Below are 20,216 nucleotides of genomic sequence, written 5' to 3'. Positions count from 1 at the left end.
TCGGTGGTGCGCAACGCGCATGCGCGCCCACCCCGCGCCGGCGCACGTTGTGACGCCAGAGAGGGGAGCGGCCGGCCAGCGGCAGGCGTTGCGCATGCGCAGGAGGCGGAGGCGCCGGAAGCGGCGGTTGGAGCCGAGCGAGGCGGGCGCGGGGAAGGGAGGGAGGGAGGGGGGGGAGAGAAGGGAGAGAAACGTCTTCTCCTCAGCGGTGGGCGACGGGCCGGGTTAGGCCGTACTGCGTCGCAGCCTCTCGCCTTGCTTCGTCCAGACCTCGTAAAGCTCAGCCCAGCCCCGCCATGAGCTGCCGGCAACCGCTGCCGAGCGAACGGGGAGCGAGACAGAGGTGTGTGGGGGGGGGGACGTGGCCTGAGGGGAGGTGGTGGTTGGGGAGGGTTTCGGGTGAGGGGTAGGGGCTCGGTCACCGAGGGGGACGGCCTCTCGGGCACCGGAGGGGAGGTTTTTGGAGTGGGGAGGAGGGGGAGGGGGATGGCTTGAGGAAGAGGGGGGCGCGGAAAGGGGGGGAGCTGCGAAGGTGAGGGATTGGGGGGGGAAGAGGGGAGGAGCGACCCCCTGATCTCTGGAAGGGGTTAAAAGGGGCTGGGAGAGTGGCGGCGGTGAACGTTAAAGGTGTAGCCGGGTTTGGGGGGGGGAAGGTTGGCTGCGTTCGAGGCGTAGAGGAGATGGGGGGGCTTCGCGGTGTGCTGGAGGGGCATTTCTGGGCTTGGTGGGGAAGGGGGAGGAGGTAGGTCCTAGCTGGGTGGGGGAGAAACAGGAGGGACCGTGAAGTGTGTAAGAGCTGGGCTGTGAGTGCCCCGGGTTGTGAGGCGGCAGGGTAGGCCGTGGGGGATGGAGGTGTTGAGTTTGTTGGTGGGCTGCAGGCGTTAAGAAAAGGAGGGATCTAGAGGCAATGCAAGCGTGCAGCGAGGCGGGGAGGTCGGCTCTAAGAAGAGTGGCCCTGGGAGGGGGAGAAGCCGGTGGACTGTGGTGGACAACGGCTGAGAGTGCTGTGGGCATCCCAGGGATGGGAGAGCGAGGAGGCAGCTCCTGGTCTGTAGGCGTGGACCAAATACTGGCAGCTGAGTCTGCTGCAGAAGGTTGTCTGTAAGAAAAGATTTGGTTATAAATACCTCGCTTGAGTCTGTTTTGACTCATTTGAGTGTGTATTAATTTTTAGACAGCAAAACAGCTCTGTCCTATTTTTTGGATGGTGCCCAGCGTACCGAGGTCCTAGTTGACCCGTAGTGCTTGTACGGTGGAATGAATCATTTGATATTAGTATTAAAATTCTGCGGACGCTGAGAGATGTTGATTTGCAGGAATTCTAGGTTGCTGGTTTTGATCAGCTGCTGTGAAGCAGTGTTGATGTCATAAGAATAATGGCAAATACGTAGAAACAGGGAAGGATTTGTCTTCCATGAGGTGTTTTCTGACAAAACTTCCTTTCCGCATGGAAATTAATGTTGTTCAGGAATGCGACTTGACTTCAAATGCTGTCAGAGTGGAGAGACTAAAGAAGGTCATCGTAGGCGCTAACTGCAGACTCGTGTAAGCAAGATGAACGTAATTCAGTATTTACTGAAAGTGTGGTCACTGCCACTCTTCCTGGGTGTTTTTCTCAGCCTGTCAGATGTTATTCAAAGTCCCAGGCTTATTTTTAGACGTGCCTGAGTACTGAGAGCAGTTGCAAGGTTGAGAATTGTCAAACAAGTTTATTTAGAAAGATGCTCAGCACTGGTTTTAATGGTAGGTGTGAGTCCATGTCCCTTAAACTGATATGAAAATATTAGCCTGGCTACTTTGTGAGAAATGTGACCGTTTTCTCTCTGTAGAGAACAGCTAAAAAGAGAATGTGGAAGTCCACAGCACATCAGAGGTTTAGATAACATCCTTTATTAATTTTTCCACTTTTTTTTTCTGTAGAGTTGCCTTTAGAGGACAAAACAGAAGGTATGTCAGTAAACTGATAATATTTTTTTTTTCTCCTTTGTCCCTGAACTTTCTTCAGGAAGAGGAGACGGAATGGCAATGAAGATGATGGTCATGTTCCCCAGACAAAACGTAGTACCAGGAATACTGTCCTGCAGGACTCCTGGGACACTGAGGTGAGAGCCTTCCTGGGAAAATTCAGTTTCCTTTAATGCTGAATTTAGATAACAGTTGGAATATTCTGTGAAATTTTATTCATGGAGAGTAGTTAATGAAAACACTTTTTTTTTCTTTGTGTATGAGGTCACGAGGCTTGACTCTGTTACGTGCTTCAGAGATTGAAATCTGTAAAATGTGGTTTGGAAATCAGCATGTTTTCTACTAAACCTGGTTATCTTTGGCCTGAATATTTCTGTTAATATCTTTCAAATACTGATGTGTAGCACCCAAGTGAAGATGCAAGAAAAGCATCTGCTGCCACTTTTAGTTTTGCTGTCTGAAACAAAGTGTAACATATCCAGAACCGAGGAAATGACTAGGGTGGATTACAAGTGTGTGTGGTCACTTTGCCTGGCCATCTACTCTTTCAACTTTGCATTTACTTAATAGTAATGTGATTATTTGTGGTAGAAAGTCAAAAAGCATTCCAACTAGTGCGATACACAAAGTGCCTCTTGCAAACAGTAGCACTTATCTGATGTTTAAAAAATGCTCTGATAGATCTTGGCAGTTTAAGCAAGACTCGCTTGTTCACAGCTAAAACACTTGAACTCAAACTATTGGGTTTCTACTCATATTTGCCATGATCTTTTGCTGGATGTGGGATAAACTGTCTCTTCTTCTCTCATCGCTTGCATGACAGGTGTTCTAGGATGGTGCAATTTGCTAGCTATGAGACTTCTTTTTTACAAAATGCTGATTTCCAAACTGCTGCCAGATTTCCTGAATTGTTGCCGGTATTAATCATCTGAAAATTCACTGTATGCATTTCTAATTAGCAATGTAGTTCTGTTGCAAAATATTCATGAAAAAGAGCACGCAGAGCAGAGGCTCCCTCCTGGTTTGTGTCCCTGGAAGTTAATGAAATGGATTTCTTTTAAGCTTTTTGAAATATCCTTGTTGTTTTTTTGTACAGCCCTTACTCCAAAGATTGGCTGTAGTGAGTAATTATGAACTATTGCAGTTATATTGAACTATTAACTATACTTTGACTGCAGAAAATATTTAATGCTATGTAACTTGGAGCAACATATCGTTTATCATATGGCAATGGCTTCAAATGTATATTTCCACTTAAAAAGATACAAAGCTCTGTATCTCACCGTTCCTTTTGTGAGGGAGGCTTTCTTTTAACCCGTACACCTTTACAAGTAGCTAATGTCAGTGATACTGTATGGAAAATGCTCTAACAGCTGAGATGTTCATCATGAAGGAATTTGCTGTGATGAAAAATGTTCCTGTATTGTTGTTTTGCCAGAAGTAAGACTTGCTGGGATGAAGTCGTATTTGTATAACGGGTAGAACCATAAATAGTTGCTTGCCATCTGACACTGAATCACTTGTCCAACAGGTTAAACACCTCTTCGTTTGTAGAGTAGTTAATGGCTAAACGAGCTTTGTGGCGGGAGGAGGAAGAATTTAGTGTGGAACAAGGGATTGAAGTAGGAGTAATGAAATAAAGAATATCAGGAAAAACCTTAATGGTGAGTGGCAGAAGCACCTTTGCTTGTCATATAAACACTTGGCGTTTGACTGGGCAAAGCTGCTCAAAATGCAGAAATGGGAATAGTCTTGTAGTAGCCACACAAGAATGGATGACCTTAACTCTGTCCTTAATGGCTGTTTTGTTTGGGGTGCCTGCAAGTGAACAGCATGGGCATGAACTGCCTGCCCCGCCACCAGCGACATCAGTGCAGAGTTCAATTGCTGAGGCTAACATTAAGACTCCTGCTTCATGCATGCACTTGCATTGTAAAAGTATGTTTTTAACACATTAAATCCTGATGTGCAGGCAAGGAGAATCTCTTACTGTTGACGCTGAAGTGGAGGAATGTGCCTGCTGGACGCAGTTTTACATAAATCAATGTTCCCTTTCTGAAGGGTAAAAAATTCACAATGTTGTCTACCGATGAACAGAACTTTTTTTTTTTTTTTTGCTTCTTCTCTTGTAAGGTAGGATCACTGAATTGAGCATGCCCAGAAATTCAAGCTATGAGATTAAATCAGTATTATTCAAATGTTTCTTTAAGGACTTCCTGTGCCAAATGGAGAAATTCTTCTGCTTATAGTGCACAAGTGCTTCCGATTGATGTCACTGAAATTCTTGGCCATTTGTAAAACTTTTATTTAGTTTCCTGATACTTTGCCATTTGCAAAGACAGCTCTTGCTGATTAAAAATCCTCAGTAGCTTTAGGTTGTTGAACTAGGGGAGAAAGTGTGTGTGTAGTAGCAATTTGTAACTTCAAAGAGTACATGAGGAGAGAATTGCTTTTCATCTGATGGCATACACACACCTGCTTTTTGTGAAACACTAGCTAGAGTACTGATTCCTTTTGCCTTCCTTTGGTTGAAAGTTGACTGTTTTCTCTTACAGAGTGGGGTTGACTTGAGAACATAACCTCAGTATGAAAATCAGGCAGCCATATTACTAAAACTGGATTTGGCTTTTGTCAGGATCTCTTTCCATTTTTTTGTCTTACTCTTCATAGCTGACAGCAATATGTGTAAGACGAAGGGAGATTTTTTTCTTAGTGGCAGTTCAAACGTGGGCTGTTCTGTGATGTTATCCCTCAGTCCCTCGCTTTGAATCCTACTGCTCACATGAGCTAGATTTGATGCAAAAGGCTATCACTGTTTTCTCCCACTGGATTGTTCTTTCATCCAGGGTAGACAGCATCCTTGACTCTGACTGACTTTTACAGGAGGGAAACTGAGATTCTTTTCAATCTCTGTCAGCACTGCTTCTTGGCAAATCACTATAACTATGTGCAATTCCTGCTCTTCTTGGAACAAACCACTCCCACACTCCTGGGTGACAGCCACCCTGAGTATGACAGTCAACTTCTGCTCTGCAGTTCAGTCCACGAACAGGCACATGACAAAAATGCTAGACTAGAACTACAGCGAACGTTAAACATTAGCGAAGCAGAGCGTTTGCTACCGTGTTTCCCTTCCTGTTCAGCCTGTCCTCCATTGACCAAGAGGTTAGCTGTGTTGTTTTTCCTGGTACTTGCTTATAAATTCAGCAAAAGCCCTTCCTACAGGAGTGTCATTGTTGGCCCGTATGTCAAGTCAGGCAAAGTTGTAGTGGATCCTCTGAGGGGCCTGGCTGCAAGCAGCCGCTCACGGGAATTACAAGAATCTGCAGTTGTGCTCTGCAACCTGGGGAATCGCCGATGAAAAGCCCTTTGCTCTGATTTTCCCTGGGAAGGAAGGGAGTCTGCAGTGTTCTGGCTAACTCTTTTCCTTCCTGAATAACTTCTGTAAAACCTAATTTCTTGTGGTTCCTCTTTGTTATTCTGACAGATGACAGGATTCCCCAGAGCTTAGAAATACCACTGTTTTGTTGGTGGAGATTGCTGACGCACAGCAGCAGTTGCTTCTCTCAAATCAAAGTGTTTGTCTAGCGTTGCAGCTATGCCACTCTACAGTATTACACTAGTGAGGAAGGGCTGGTCTTAAATTCTAACTAAAACCAGATAATGTCTCTGTTAAACTCATCTTGAATGATTTTGAGAGCAGCAGGGTCTGAATGGCTGTTTCTTAAGTTCCTGTCATGAGTGATTGAGATGCTACGTCACAGATCAGATTAAAACATTTAACGGGGCATTTGTTTGGAAGTTATTTAAAACTTCTGTAGCTACTCAGTGTGATGTTAAGAGGGGCTAATGACTCAGGTAAACCTTGAAGATGCCCTTTTGATACTTAAGAGTACTCATAAACTTTCATTGGGCTACTTTCCTTTGCCCTTTTGCTTAAAACTTTGTTTCATTGTGTAGATGACTGTCATTGCTGACATGATGACTTTAAGGATTCTTTTTTTGTCTAATTGTAGTCCAAATGCGTAACAGAATGTGCACCACAACCTGGGGAAATGGTAGGTCTTTGACGTGATTTGGGCAATAAACGGGCTTCATGTGCTAGTGAATTTTTGCATTAGAGAAATGGAAATAAAGAGGGTCTGACAAACCAGATCTGTCAACAGCCTTAGATGTAGGAAGCACGTCCCAGGACACTGTCTCGGTTTTAAAAAAAATTAGACACGCATAAAATAATCATTACTAACAGCTCTGAAATGTTTGTTAAGATGTGAAACCTTAGCAGTAAGTAATACTAGGTTCTCATTTCGATTTTTACCTTGATTTTCAGAAGGTGGCTGTAACGAAAAACAGTAAGGAACACAGACTAAAAGGAAACAAAGTGTCCTGTGCGGTGGGTTTCTCTCCAAGGCTGCTGTGACTTGTTCAGCATAACGGCATTGCATTTCAATATTTGTGCTTCTATGCAAAAAGAGATGGTCTAGCAAGCACCATTTCGTGGCTCCTCTCTGTCCTTCTCTCTCCCTCTCTAGCGTTAGCAGCATTAGGAGGAGGAGCTGGTTGCTCATGTAGTTATATCTGCTGCTTCCCCAAGAATGACTTCACATGTGTTTTGTTGGTTTCTCCTTGCTAGCTGAACCTAACACACCAGCGTGGGTGCAGCCTCGGTGCCATAGTCTTGCTTGCTGTACTACAACAGAAAGAACCAAAGCATTTTTGGTGCTTAGCAAAACAAGGAAATTTATATGGTCGAATTGTCACAATCAATTGCAGAACCAGTGCCCTGGGGTTTCCAGTCAGCATTGAGATGTGGGCCACCTCAAATGTTCATACAGTGCCTTCCTGGGCCTTTCTCACTGCTTGTTGACAGATATGTTGGGTGCAGTTTGCACCATTCTTCAGATTTACTCCAAAGTGAGGCCTTCTGGATGTGGTGCTGACTGTTAAATTACTGTGGACTTCTTTAAATTTGTGTTCCTCTGCTGTGGCCACCAAGCTTTGACTTCTGTGGTTTTAGTTTAATACTTACAAAAATGTGGGGTGGTTTTTTTAGCTGCTGTCGCACTGGCTGCTTTTGTGAATTTACTTCTTACGGGATAGCAAGAGTAGCCATTCTCTGATTCTTAAGCACCTAATATTTGCAGTGTTGTCCTGAACAGCGTATCACACACTAATGAAATATTTCAGCTCTAACTAATGGAACCTTTCATTAGCAGCCCTTGAAATGGTGTAAGCCAAACAGTTTTATGTCTTTGAAACACTGAAAACGATGGCTAATGCTCTTCCAGTCATTACCATGAAATGTGTTTATCCTAAATGCTGGGAAATGAGCCCTGTCCCCTATGCAAGCTAAATCATGAGTTCTCTTTTCTGCATGTGGAAGTCTTCGATGCCTGTCGCTCTTTCACTGTCATGTCAAGTAAATTGTTATGGAAAACTAACTACCAGTTAACATTGCCATCCCAGTATTTAACTGGGAGAAGTGTAGTTGTATGTATGTCAGTGTTCAAAGACTTAAAATGGGTATCATGTTGCATTTGTTTTTAACAGCCTGTTGCTTTGGATGCTTCAGATCTCATTTTAGAAAGATTGACTTGTAGGAAAATGCTTTGCATGGTGCTTACCTAAAATGTCTGCTAGAACAGAAGTGATAAACTTTTCCTCATGCCCTGCCTGCCTTTACTGACACGTGCAGTTCAGTAGGAATGTTCTTTATTTTCCAATTCTCAGATAAATTCAGCAAACTTCACTAGTGCTAAAGTGGGTCATGGGGGCAGAGCTGGTGGGCCTAAAACCGAAATACTGAAATCCAACGTACTGGAGGTCAGTGAACCTCTGGGTGAAGGCTTGCTCATCCCTTCAGCTCTGTGACGCTTTTCATGTGTTGGCAATAACGGAAGCCGTGAATGCCAAGAAAGCACCTGGTGGATTTACGTTAGTCCATCAGGCTGAACGTGAGCCTGGAAGGGAGGGACTTGTCGTAAAGATGGTTTGTTTACCTGAGGTGTTTCATTATGGACAGGAGAGAAAACCGTGTGATTTTGCTGTTAACCTTCTCTTTGTCTCAGTCCTCCAGCAGCGATAGCGGCAGCAGCAGCAGCAGCAGCTGTAGTAGCAGTAGCATCAACAGCCCTGACAGAGCGTGTGGTGCAGAAACCAGCCTAAACCCGATAATTGCAGGATCCAGTCCTGTCTCCTCTCAGTCCTTCCATGAGCAGTCTGCACTAAGCCAAGGTCCTTACTTCCACATCAACCAGATCCTGAAGGAGGCACACTTTCACAGCTTACAGAGCCGGGGACGCCTTCCTACATGATGAACCAGCAGTTCCCTGCCTTCTGTGAAGGGACAGCACTGTGTAGATTTGATATTTCAACATAAAAGTTTGTTAAAATGGAATTGCACAAAACGCCTGTTGCCTTTTCAGTCTATATTTGAAATAACAGGTTAACAGGAAATTGTTTACTTGTGGTTTGCTGCACTATTGCAATGCAAAAGGGGCTTTGAAGCAATTTTTATAGGATTCTTTTTGGGGTGGTTATAAAGTACCTGTCAAGAGGAGACTGAGGAATCCACATCTGTGTTATAGGATTGCAAAATGTCCAATTCCAATCAACTGCCTAATCTGTTTGTTAGCAATTTGTTGCTTTATGTAAAGTTCTCAAAACGTTCATCTTCAGTTTTATAAGTCTTTTTTAATTTCAATAAACTAGTAAAAAATTTATTTGGCAACATAATTTATTTGGGCATTTAGAGTTAGTAAGACAGTAAGGAATAGGTGCAGTCACTGAAATCCCTTAGGACTGCCCCAGTGATGAACTTTCCACCCAGCTCGGTGTGTGATGAGCCCTATCTCACTTGATCTTTACTGCTGCAGTATTGAAAACAAAATGTGAAACGAGAACCAGGAAAGCTTAGGCAGCTGTAGCTGAAATGTCAGGTGCCTGCTGGGTTCACTTAGAGAGCAGAGTCATGGTGCCTATGGAGAAAAGTACAGAGTAGCCTTGGGAGGGGCTTTATGTTGCTCCACTACCCATTTCTAGCTGTGAAATGTTTTGTTTTCTGCTACCGTGTGTAGTTGTTTCTGTTTTTTTTCTTCTTTAATTTGACTGTAAGGTTAACAATTTCTAAGGAATAGGAGGTGAAAGAGTAGCTACACCTCTGTTCCAGCAAACAGATGGCAAGGACAATCCTGACCTGGGCCTGGTTCAAGTGGCGTACTATGATCTGGACTTCTATGAAAGGACTTCTCTTCTGACAATACCAGCAGAGGTGTCACCGCTCCCTGCCAAGGGGAGAGAGCGATCTCAGTGAAGATGAATACACAGACAACTTTTTTATGTTTTATTGCATCACTTGGTCATGCCAGAAAGCCATCCCAGCTTGAAGAGAGAAGGTGCAGCTGTGTCTTCCTCCTCAGTTACAAGCTGCCTGAATAGAGCGCCAGGGCGCGATGCCTCGTCTTCTGCTCTTGTGAGTGCAGGAGCTGGAACCTGTTAGTTTTTAAAAACAAAAGTGTCAGTAACTATTACAGCATACCTTTGACTTACTCCATACCCTCATCGATAGTAGGTGCAAGGAGGCATAGACTACAGCAGAACAGCTCTTCCCAACCAACTTGAGCTTGAACCACAACCTAAGCGGTGTCACTCCTGGTGGTTAGTGACAAGCAGACAGAGGCAGTTCTGAGTGGCAGAAGCACAGCACCTTGGTGCTGTTGGCAACAGGTAACTTTTCAAATGTCATTCAACGCTCAAAAAAAAAAAAAATCATTCTGAACTGTAGGGAAGGGGCTGTTGCTCTGAGAGCAAGAGGATGCCAGCATAGTAGAAGTACAGCTGTTGCCCTTGCAGAGAGCTGTTCTTGAGTAACTATGGTCTTTAACCTCTCTAGAACTGTTCTAGCATAAACGAAGGAGCAAGCATCTGTCAGGGATTCTGAGAAGTGGGGCTAGCGCAGAACATACATGTGCCACCACAGCAGGCAAGGGAAGTGGTAGGAGCGAGCCAAACATCACTGCATACTTCTACACTCTACTACAGCTGAGATGTAAGAGGTAAAGAATATCTTTACTGTGAAGTTTTGGGCTTTTAAACAGCCCTTATGCTACGTGTGGTCCTTAATGCTTCTGAGTAACGGAGAACAAGAGTTGCAGAGTAAACATTAGCATCTCAAGTAACACTCTCTGCTCTAATAAAGCCAGACCTTTACTCTTCTGTCACAGTTGAAAAGACACCACCACAGATGGATCATTGAGTTAATAATAGCTAAAGGAAACATTATTAATTACTGCTTCCTGTCACAGTGAGGTATTCCTTAGCTCTCTCAATCCTCAGCACAGAGAACTCCATCTAAGCAGATGTTTAAACTGGGGGAAACTTAGCAACATAATAGTTGTCTAGTGATAAACAGGACAACACAGAGCCTTTGCAAGAGAAGCAAGCCACTCTGTTCACACAGGCTTAAATACCCAAGCCAGGCTTCGTCAGGAGTTAAAGGTCAGCATCGCACTGGAAAGGAGTTCAAATAATTAGCTAGTATCCTTCAATGTTTCCTGCAGCTGTCTTTTAATGAATTGTCTTCTATGCATTGATCTCAAAATGCCTCACCCGTGTAAGTCTTCACTGCATTTTTGTGGTGGTTATTGCCTTTGTTTTACCACAGAGCAGTGGGCCCCAAAAATACAGGGGCCACCAGGTGGGGTTTTTTTGAGGGTCAAGGGGAAATCCAAACCATCTCATGCTGTGTTGCCGTAATGGTTCTCTCATTTTACCGAAAATAAAAATCGGGTTAAATATTAACTGTTTGGCTACTTTCTTCTTTCCCTGCAAGCTCTAAGTCTTGGTGGGAGAATGAGTACTGGCAAAAAGTGAGTATGGCTCAGTTTTACCAACCTGAACTCTTTCTGTGCTCCTGGTAGCAGACTTGCTCTTTCGCGAGCTTGACATACTCAGTGGCAGAAGTCCAAATCTTAAGAGATGGAAGAAAGAAATGTGGCCGGTCACAGGGAAGCAGCAATTCTAGATCCGCTTCCCAAACAGACATGAGAATGCATGGAAGAGCTGAGCACCTTACCTGATCTGGCTGGATGCTAACGGCAAAATGTTGTGGAGCTCCTGGGAGCTCAGAGCACCACTCCTGCTCGTGTACTGGTTCTCTGTCCCGGTTAGCAAGCCGAAGAGAACCTGGAAGACACAAAGGAGCTGTTCGTATTTGGAGGCAGCTGCAGAGCTCACCACACAGTACATCGCTGGTGAGTCTACTCGCACACCAATTGTGATTGGTTTTAAGTTTGAACATGAAGTATCTCCCTTCCCCCTCTAACTCTTCCTTTTAATTGGCACTGCTCGTTATGTTACCACAGTTGAGTTCTAGGCCTGTTTCAGCACTACTTAACCCAATTAGCATTGCACAGGCTCCAGTGAATCCTGTTAGATAAAGTTCAGCCAACTCCATGCATGATTATGTGCTGTGCGGCCAGCTCGGCAAGCTCCTCTTATCTTCAGCTGGCATTAAATACTCTTCCCATTTCTAAGTAAGTGCCAGTAGTTATCTTTAGGCATTAAGCAGTTTATAAAGCCACCCCAGCTGCCCTTCAAAATGTGTTTTGCAGCCCTGCTTCCTGATCTATCCCTTCCTTCTCTTTGAACTTACGGAGGTTCGCTGAACCAGGCGATTAAGGTTGCTGTTCAAGTGTGGAGTAAAAACGTCCAAGTCAAATGGATCTATGTGTCCCTCCAAGAAGTCGGTCACCTTCTCAATCCTACAAGCAGAGCAGAGGAGTGCTGTCAGGGGTTACATCCTAGCAACAGCTGCTGATGCCAACAGTGCCGTTTCACTGGTCCCTCTGAAACGCTGAGGGAATTGCCCCTAAGAGGTGACTGAGCAAAATGGGTATTACTCAGCAGAAGAGTAGCTGCCTAAATGATTTCCAGCTATGACACAACCTACAACATCTGCTATTGCAGAGGAACCTTCTCCCTGTGGTACATCTCAGAGAGAGATGCCTCAGTTCTCAAGACTGGAGCATACACAAGGTTTTAACTCTTGGGTGGAAGCTTAACTGTTCTCTCCAGGGGTGTCCTCTGATGGTATCACTGCCACCATATGGACACATTCTGTATGCAAGCAGGGGGGGACCAGCCTGCTGTCTCCGAGCTCTCAGCCGCAGAATCCCACCCCTCCTTCTGTATTTTGAGGATGAGCTTAAATGTCAGTGAATATATCAGAGCTTAGAGTCTGCACTACCCTTCTCCTGTGAGGCCCAAAGGCACCACTCTTGCAGGCATCCTCCTGACAGCCAGTAAGGCCGTTGATTTAAACCATTTTAGAGCCCCACAAACTACTGCTGGTATCTGAACCCCAGAACTGCACCGCACCTGGAGTCATGCTTGATCCTGCTGGTTTTTGCTTCCTCGCTCTTTGCTGTCAAGATGATGCTCAGGTACCGCAGATCGTAGAGTAACTGCAGAGCTCTGTTCTGCGTCATGGGGAAGGTGCCTGCTTTCTGCAAATAGGACAGTCAGGAACAGGGCTCTTCACTCACTGAGAGGGCTGCCAAAGGACTGCTTCAGGGGAAACGTTTAAAAACACCAGCACCAAGAAACAACCAACGTACCTGAACTATTCTGAGCATGCAATCTGGTGTCTGATCCCTTTTTGCCTCATTTTTGGGGAGGCAGGGGAAGAATGTACTCACCCTTTCCAACTCCCACAGGCAGACATTTTCTATTCCAAGGGACAGGAGCGTATGCATCACCATGTGCCCAGCGACCCTCCCGTCCCATGCCAGTTGAAGCGAGGGCTACTCACGTACCTTCTCCTGCTTCTCTTCCATGAGCTTTTCATAGGCAGCAAGCACTTCTGCCATGCAGGTCCTCAGCAGCTCCTGCAAGGTGACTTTTGGAAGAGTGTGACCGCCGACCCGGTTCACCTCTTGGCACAGGCTGAAAAGGAGGCACTGGACATACCAGGACGGCTGTTTAAGAAAACAGTGTTATTTTCATGTGGTCTGTAAGCTACATTAGTTTTATCAGCGGCACAACATCACTTCAGTTCTCATGATGTGAGCTTCCTAATTCCTCAGCAACTACAAAGCTCTGCTGCTGAGACCTACCTGCCCCCATAGCATGGCTCAAGTATCTCACAAGTTTTTATTTACTGACACACCAGACTTCTGATTATAGCAGTCCTCAAAGTCTCAAAAGTACTTTTACCAGAGGTATTCGCCTGAGTGTAGTCAGAACAGAATTGCTTGTTGTGCCTCTTCTGTTCACCACTGACCCTGCTCTGACCACCCACTACCTGCGCTTGTTATTTTACTCCCTCGCTCTTCTCCTGGGCCTCCCAGCTATCCTGAGCTCTCATCTGGCTGCTTCTTCCTTCAGAATCAGTAAAATTCACCTTGTAAGGTTCACTACAAATGACTATTGCCCTGTCCAGCCCCTCCCGTACTGTGCAAACACAAAACTCGCTCTTGCCCTGGCCCTCCTCTCCCTCCATGCGATCACCACCTGCTTTGTCACCGTGTCATTCCTGCACCACCACCACCACACCTATGGAAAGCTGCAAGCCATGGTTCTCTTAGGCTCTGCAAGTCTCACTGTCGCAGCCCCGTCCTTCAGTGCATCCAGTTTCCATAAAATCTCTCTCCTGGGGGCCTCTGTGTATAAACCAGGCATAAGTCCCTTCTTTGACTCAGTTTTACAGGATCTGGGCCAATGTTGTTCATTTGAATATACACCAGCAACTATCTAATTTCCTTCCTCTGACCTCTGTCCTTAAGAGGTGAGTATCTCAAAGAGCAAATGAGGACACCAGAGAGCGCTTGCCCTCTGCTCATAACTTCAAGCAAACTCCATAGCAGATCAGCACCATTTGACAAAGCGGCGGTTTTGGAAACCAGTGCTCTTCTCCTCCCAGCAGACCATTTCTCTGTGTTTACCGAGAGGACATTTCTACCTGCACAGGCAGCCGGATCTTTGACGTTACGCTGTTTCCAGACTCTGTCTCCTCCTGAATTTCAATTTCATCCCAGTTGGTGGCTGTGGCCAAGACAGCGCCAGCTGTGTCAAGCAGCAACGTGCGGGTAAAGCACTGAACCAAACCCTAAAGCGCAAACCACAAAAGCACCCAGTCACAGGACAGACAGCTCTAACAGGAGTACCACAGGATGGGCAGGCTGCTCCTGCCTGCGGAGAGACCGACCTCCTGCATCCCCCCGCTCCTCCCAAAGTGAATCTTATGGAGACCATCCCACTGGATGCCACCACCTCCTCTCTCTGCAGGCTGACTGAGCAGCGTGGCAGCAGCGCAGCGAGCTCTCAGCAGCCAGCTAAGGAACAGCAGCGCTGACCGCAGGGAGCTAAGTGAGCGAAACCCACGCAGGAAGCAGCTGTGACAAGAGAAACAGCTCCTTACTTTGGTGATGGCTGAGCTCCAGATCTGGTAAGCAAACAGGCTCTGCTGCAGGAGCTCTGCCTTCACCCCCTGCCACTTGGCCTGCACGGGAGTCACTTCCTGGGCTTTCCCCTTCCCCAGCTTCTTGGTGGAGCGGGTTTCCTTCAGCGCCATTTCTGTGCTGCCTGACTGGCCCAGGATACACTGCTTCAGGTGAGGGCAGAGCTCGGTCAGGGACTGGCAGAGTCTCGCCATGAAGAGGACAGTGTTGAGTCTGGTATCACTAGGAGTGTCTGCTTGCCCCCCCAGCAGGCTCTGGGCACTCTGGAGCTCTTCGCGCACGCAGCCCAGTACATGGTGGATGCAGGCGACGCAGCGGTCGCGGAGCAGTCCCTCCACTGTGCCAGCGTCAGCGTAGCGGTCGAAGGCAGAGCGTGGCTGCACCACGGGAGCGGCCTCCTTGGCAGCCGAGGAGTCCGCGGGAAGGTAGGACAGGAGGTCATCCAACCTGGCTTTCAGTTTTGAGTCCAGAGCCGAGCAGAAGCTCTGCACGCACGGCGTGAGCGCCTGGGCCTTCATGGACAGGCCGCTTTTGGCAAACTGGCCGCGGTTTGCCACATTGACCCAAGCGGCATCGGAAGGCAGGTCGCCGGAGCTCTCTGACCACAGGAACAGGGCCACATTGTGTTCAAACTGTATGTGCTTGCTCAGGGCAGAGGTGCTGGATTTGACTTCAAGTTCCTGCAAGGCTAAGGTGAGAAGCTGTTTGGAGCTGCTTGAAATGGAGTCAAACCCTTCTTTGGTCAGTGTCTGGAACAGAACCAGGAGAAAAAAAATAAAGCACCTTTTACATGTGCCTCCTGCCACCTAGCCCTTAAAATACACACTTAGCGCTGCTAACAGGCACCAGTGGACTGTCTGAGACAGCAAGAGGGGGCACAGAGAAAGGCTCCCCATGAATTGCCATGGCAGAGCACCCACCTCTAGCCTGTCCAGGAACAGCTGCTGCAGCAGGTCCTCCCAGAATGAAGCAGGCTTGTCCAAAAGGCGACGGCACACCGCCTCCCAGTTCTGGCTGATGGACTCGCTCGTGAGCAGCTCCCACACCGCGTCACGAATCCCTGCGAGGCCTTTCATGCTTTTCACATAGACGAGCAGATTGCTGACCCCGGATCTGATGTCGTCACTGCACCTGAAGGCAACATTTCACTTCAGTCTGACTTGCTCAGACACAGCCCCGGGGAAGGCAGGAGAGAACATCAGCTACATCAAGGTGGGGGAATTAACCTGTCGGGAAGAGGCTTTGCCTGCAGAATCACCTGTGGGGCTGAGGGTACCTCTGCCTCTTGGCAAGGCAGCTGCACTCTGGATCCCACACTGGGGCCCTGCAGGAAAGCCATGTGCCCACTGGCAGGAACCCTGGGCTTCAGTGGGTGTCAAAACTGGGAGCACAGTGCCCCAGGAAAAGCCAGGAGGCAGGGAGGGCAGGTGCGGACTCTGGGAAGGGTTGCTGGGGAAATATCCCATGGCCAGCAAGCACACCATGGGGGGCTGCAGCTGATGGCAGGGACCAGCTGGCTCCATCAGATAATGACACAGGACTGACAAGGCTGTTAAGGGGTGGGCAGGGCTGCTGGGCTGTCCCCATCCACAGGGCAAGGCATAGTGGGATGGGGTGGAGCTGACAACTCTATAAAGGGGGTCTGGCTACCCCCCACACAGTCCAGGGAAGGGCAGCGAGGAGAAAGGAGGTGCTGGATCAAGAGGCAAACGAGCCAGGTAAGGGATTTTCTTCTCATTTACTCTGTGGTTGTTTGCTGGCGGTTATGGCAGTGTAAAGCAGCTCTAGACAATTATCTTTCTGCAGCCCAGGTGGTCTGTTCTGTCAGAGTGTTACAGCCTGGCTGTTAGGATGGTGCTATGCTGCCTCTAGCTGTTTAACTGCTGGGGAGATGGGATGCTAGGCAAGAAGGCAGCAGAACGCGCAGCCTGGCTGGAGTGAGTGAGAAAGTGAGCGAGCTTGGGTTTGCTTTGTGCTGCTGCCTTGGCACAGAGGCCGTGTACTGTCTAGGAGAGTCCTGCAAAGGGGGACGCTGTCACACTCACATGGCGATCCACTTCTGCAGTGTGTCTCTGAGGTAGTCCTGGCTGATGGGGTGTGCCAGGGTCCGCAGGGTTGGCTGGAACTCCACCACGGATTCCGGGAGGTACCTGAACCAGCTGCTCAGCTTCACCTCCTCCTCCAGAACCCCACCTCTCCCTAGAAGCACATGGTCAGAAGATCAGCCCAGCACACGGGTAGCCTCCTGCCTGCAAACCTGGACAGGCAGAGGCCTAACGCAGAGCTGCCTGGGCACTCACCTGCCGGGTGCTGGCCTGTGGTACTCTCCAGGGTGGAGAAGAGCAAGCCGCAGGGCAGGGCTGGATCTGGTGGCATCCCTTCAGGCATGGTGTAGAAGAGAGCATGAGCCTGGTACAGGGTAGTGGTCAGCAGCTCCATCAGTGAACACACCTGAGCTTTTATACCTGCACCTGTAGAGAAATGCCTTTCAGCCAAGGCAGCCCCTTCAACAGAGGTGCCAGCAGCCCTGTGTTTCAAGGGCTGCAGTTCTAGTGAAATCTTCCAGGGAAGGGCTGGAGGGCAAAGGACTCAGCCCCACACACCACCTGCTTCCCTGTTACAGGTGGGCTTGGCTTAAGCCCTTGAGCACTGTTAATTTTTGTGGCATTTTGCCGCTGTAGCAAAACACCGCCAGTGGTGTCAGCCACACCACTGCAGTAGCATGACACGGCTGTGTCACTGCCATCGTGAGCGTTATGGGACTAACCCACCCGCTCTTCTGTGGGCCAAGAGGGAGACAAAGCAAAGGGGGGGGTTACCCTGACTTTAAGAAGGAGGCAGCCCATTGTACTGACCGTGGTGTGGCTGGTTGAGAAGCTGCTGAATGGCCAGCTTCCTAGCCAGAAGGAAGTCGGCGAGGGCCTGACGTGGAGAGCTGTCCTCCAGGAGCATGATGGCACAGAGGGCTTCTGCCACTGCCTGGTCTGACACGGTCTGGCTCTTCAGCAGGGACTTGCTCTCCTGCAGGATGGTGGATCTGGCAAGGGAACGAGGCGCACAGTCACCAGTCTCGATGCTTGCCCGAGATGTTCAGGTGTGGTTACATGACAACCCACCAAGCGAAGACGTTATTTTCCCCAGGCAGAAGTGGGACTATTGGGGTCTTACGGGACTGCGTGCGGCATTCTTGCCCCACAGCTGGCACAGGGCAGGGCGGCCGGCAGCAAGAGCCCCGGCACAGCAGTGGAGTCTCGGGTCATAGGCTCACAGAACAGTCTGGGTTGGAAGGGACCTTAAAGATCATCTAGTTCCAACCTCCCTGCCATGGGCAGAGACCCCTCCTGCTAGACCAGCTTGCTCAAAGCCCCATCCAACCTGCCCTTGAACACTTCCAGGGATGGAACATCCACCATTTCCCCGGGCAACCTCTTCCAGCCTCCCACCGCCGTCCTCGTACGACATTTTTTTGCTTCCCAGAGGCCCACCAAAGAACCAGCCAAGCCGTAGCCCCCACGCCGGCCCACCTGAGGTGGTTGGCGGCGGCCACTTGCCGCAAGAGGATGGGGAAACGGGCGAGGACCGGGCTGCTGCGGGCACGGGCCACATCCAGCTGGAGCTGGCGACGGAGATGACCGCCGAGCAGGTGGAGCCGGGCGGCGGGCAGATACCGGCCGGCTTCCACGGCACCCCACACCTTCTCGGGGACATCCAGCAGCAGCTTCAGCTGCGCTGCCGCTCGGTAGAAGTTCTCCTGAGCCGGCGGTCGAGCCTGGAAGAGGAATAGTGGGAAAGAAGGGATCATGGCGGGGGGCTCCGGGGCCGACCCCCCCACCGCAGCCCCTCGTCGTTCCCCTCACCGGCGTCGCGGGGCCGGGCCGGGCCGCGCCGCCTCGTTGCAGGCCCCGTACGGCGCCCAGGAGGCTCTCGGCGCTGAGACGCATCTCGGCGATAGTGTCGGCCGCTTCGATAAGGTCGCGATACCGCTCGCCCACCATCTGCCGTAATTCTTCGCGTTTCTGTTCGATACCGGCCCTCAACCGCCGCTCGACCGCCCGCAGCTCGGCCGCCGTGTGAGCTTCGAAAAGCGATTCGGCCTCCGCTCCCCGCACCGCCATGATCGCCCCGGCCCGCAAGAGGGACGGCGCGGATGCGGACGCCGCCGCCATCTTGGCGACGGGAAGGGCAGGGCGCTTCCGGGCTGGCGCCTTGGGGCGGGGCGCCGCCATCTTGGGGTAGGGCAGAGCCGCGCCCTGGCGCCGTTGCCACAGCGACGCGGCCTGGGACGGCGGCGGGGAAGAAAACACCGATTTTTTTTTTTTTTTTTTTTTTTTTTTTTTTTTTTTGGTCCTTTTTCCGAGGAAACGGGCCCATCCCCGCGTCCTGCGGGTGCCGCTCTCGCTCCACACACCCCGCGAGGCCCCTCTGGAGGCGGTAGGTTGCGGCCTACCTGCCTCAAGGGGAGCGGGCCGCGGCCATGCCTCAGCCCCCGGGGAGCGGGGCCGGGGCGGAGGTGGGGAGGCTCTCGCTGAGCCCCCGCGTCCCTTCTCCGGAGGCTCTGCCCTCAGAAGGGACCACCCGGTGCACCCCCCCCCAGAGCCCGGCAGCGCTAGAGGGAGACAACGGGACGGCGGAGGATGGCGGGGCCCGGCCGCCCTGCGCGGCCCGAGGCGGGGGAGCTGCGGGGGGGGGGCCCGGCTGAGCCCCTGGTTCTCCTCTTGACAGGTCTTTTTGCTTTAGGAGGGCTGTCTTCAAACTGGAGGGGGGGCGAGGCTGCAGCTGGGGGTGTGCTGAGGGGTACCCTCCACCAGCCCCACTCTGCACACCAAGATTTCCCCCAAAAATGCTTTACAGCAAAACGCTGCTGGCCCTGTCTGATGTGGTTTTAATTAAAAAAAAAAAAAAAAAGTGCTCCTCTTGCGCAGGTTTGGTGAAATCGTGCTGAGTGAAGGTGTGTCTGTGGGGGGCACAGCTGGAATGCACCCACTGGAAACAAAAAGGCCCCTCTGGGTAGTGTTTTATTTCCCCCTCTCTTCTGTATGTAGCTCCAACTTGCAATACCTACGCTTTCCATCATCTCACGTATTTTCAGCCTGCGGAGGCAGAATGAAATCAGCGCGCTCGGATTATTTGTTTGCAAAATCTTCCCTGGGCAGTTACTGCCTTTCTCGTATCAGCCTTCGTGTAAAGACTTAATATTTTTTTCTGATGGAAACCCAGAGCCATCTCTCTGTGTACTACTTGTGCGTACATATATATAGATCTGACCAGAAGAACTACCCAGAGCCAACATACCTGTTTAGCACCTAATGCTGACTCAGCCAGCTACAATGCAGTGTAGCAACAAGCGTGGTAATTGCTTTCTTACAAATGCTTGTTCTCAGAGGAAAATCCTGCCCCAGCTATCTGCTGCTCCCCTGCGAGAGCAGATCTCCAGGGGCATGGCTGCCTGCGGGGCTGCTTGCCTCCGCTGGGCAGGAGAGCATCCAGCTCCACGGGAGATGCTGGTGTAACCAGAGCGTGTGGTCTTGGGGGAGAGGCTGTTGAGGCTTTGCTGGTAGAGGTTGTATTCAAATCCTATAAAACCCTGTTTGTGTTGCAAATTGGGGTGGGGGGGAGAAGGAAAACATCATAGGTGTTTTGGAGTGAAGGGGTTTATTTGCATGGAAAATGTTGATGGCGAAGCTGGCCTGTGCAGCTGGTCAGAGCCGAACTTTTGGTTTATAGCAGAGCCAGTTTCTTTACATCGGTGTGTTTCCCCCGTAATGTACCTCTTCTCTAAGCACCGCCTCCCGC

General features: G+C 49.5%; 2 protein-coding genes across 7 annotated transcripts; one reads left to right on the top strand and one right to left on the bottom strand.

Moving 5' to 3' along the window:
* Nucleotides 1-117: 117 nt before the first annotated feature.
* On the top strand, nt 118-10,764 carry VCF1 (VCP nuclear cofactor family member 1). 4 transcript variants are annotated; one of them, XM_069799379.1, is made up of 5 exons: nt 118-343; nt 2,006-2,102; nt 5,982-6,023; nt 6,296-6,358; nt 8,034-10,764. In XM_069799379.1, exons 1-5 carry the CDS (start codon nt 297-299, stop codon nt 8,277-8,279), a joined length of 495 nt encoding a protein of 164 aa, XP_069655480.1. In that variant the 5' UTR covers nt 118-296; the 3' UTR covers nt 8,280-10,764. The 4 variants fall into 4 exon arrangements, with proteins under 4 accessions (XP_069655480.1, XP_069655481.1, XP_069655482.1 ...); XM_069799380.1 differs by lacking the exon at nt 5,982-6,023; XM_069799381.1 differs by lacking the exon at nt 6,296-6,358.
* Nucleotides 9,295-18,664, bottom strand: COG1 (component of oligomeric golgi complex 1). 3 transcript variants are annotated; one of them, XM_069799376.1, is made up of 15 exons: nt 18,281-18,664; nt 17,948-18,192; nt 17,279-17,460; nt 16,724-16,894; nt 16,469-16,622; nt 15,344-15,554; nt 14,384-15,172; nt 13,925-14,071; nt 12,780-12,941; nt 12,343-12,470; nt 11,618-11,726; nt 11,039-11,148; nt 10,858-10,933; nt 10,434-10,473; nt 9,295-9,456 (listed from the first exon to the last, which is right to left on the bottom strand). In XM_069799376.1, exons 1-14 carry the CDS (start codon nt 18,647-18,649, stop codon nt 10,456-10,458), a joined length of 2,871 nt encoding a protein of 956 aa, XP_069655477.1. In that variant the 5' UTR covers nt 18,650-18,664; the 3' UTR covers nt 9,295-9,456; nt 10,434-10,455. The 3 variants fall into 3 exon arrangements, with proteins under 3 accessions (XP_069655477.1, XP_069655476.1, XP_069655479.1); XM_069799375.1 differs by lacking the exon at nt 10,434-10,473; XM_069799378.1 differs by lacking the exons at nt 9,295-9,456; nt 10,434-10,473; nt 10,858-10,933; ... (1 more) ...; nt 11,618-11,726; nt 12,343-12,470 and adding an exon at nt 12,477-12,691.
* Nucleotides 18,665-20,216: the final 1,552 nt, after the last annotated feature.

This window comes from Haliaeetus albicilla, chromosome 12 (assembly GCF_947461875.1).
Source record: "Haliaeetus albicilla chromosome 12, bHalAlb1.1, whole genome shotgun sequence".
NCBI classification, from domain to species: Eukaryota; Metazoa; Chordata; class Aves; order Accipitriformes; family Accipitridae; genus Haliaeetus; species Haliaeetus albicilla.
This window is presented reverse-complemented; position numbering and strand designations above follow the sequence as displayed.

Excerpts from the sequence above, each read along its gene's own strand:
- COG1 (XM_069799375.1), bottom strand. The coding sequence starts at position 18,649 with ATGGCGGCGCCCCGCCCCAAGGCGCCAGCCCGGAAGCGCCCTGCCCTT. Across the intron at positions 15,173-15,343 it reads TGTTCCTGGACAGGCTAGAG|ACACTGACCAAAGAAGGGTT; the intron begins GTGGGTGCTCTG and ends GTTCTGTTCCAG. Across the intron at positions 11,727-12,342 it reads AGGATCAAGCATGACTCCAG|GATTGAGAAGGTGACCGACT; the intron begins GTGCGGTGCAGT and ends CTCTGCTTGTAG.
- VCF1 (XM_069799379.1), top strand. The coding sequence starts at position 297 with ATGAGCTGCCGGCAACCGCTGCCGAGCGAACGGGGAGCGAGACAGAG. Across the intron at positions 6,024-6,295 it reads CACCACAACCTGGGGAAATG|AAGGTGGCTGTAACGAAAAA; the intron begins GTAGGTCTTTGA and ends CTTGATTTTCAG. Across the intron at positions 6,359-8,033 it reads GAAACAAAGTGTCCTGTGCG|TCCTCCAGCAGCGATAGCGG; the intron begins GTGGGTTTCTCT and ends TCTTTGTCTCAG.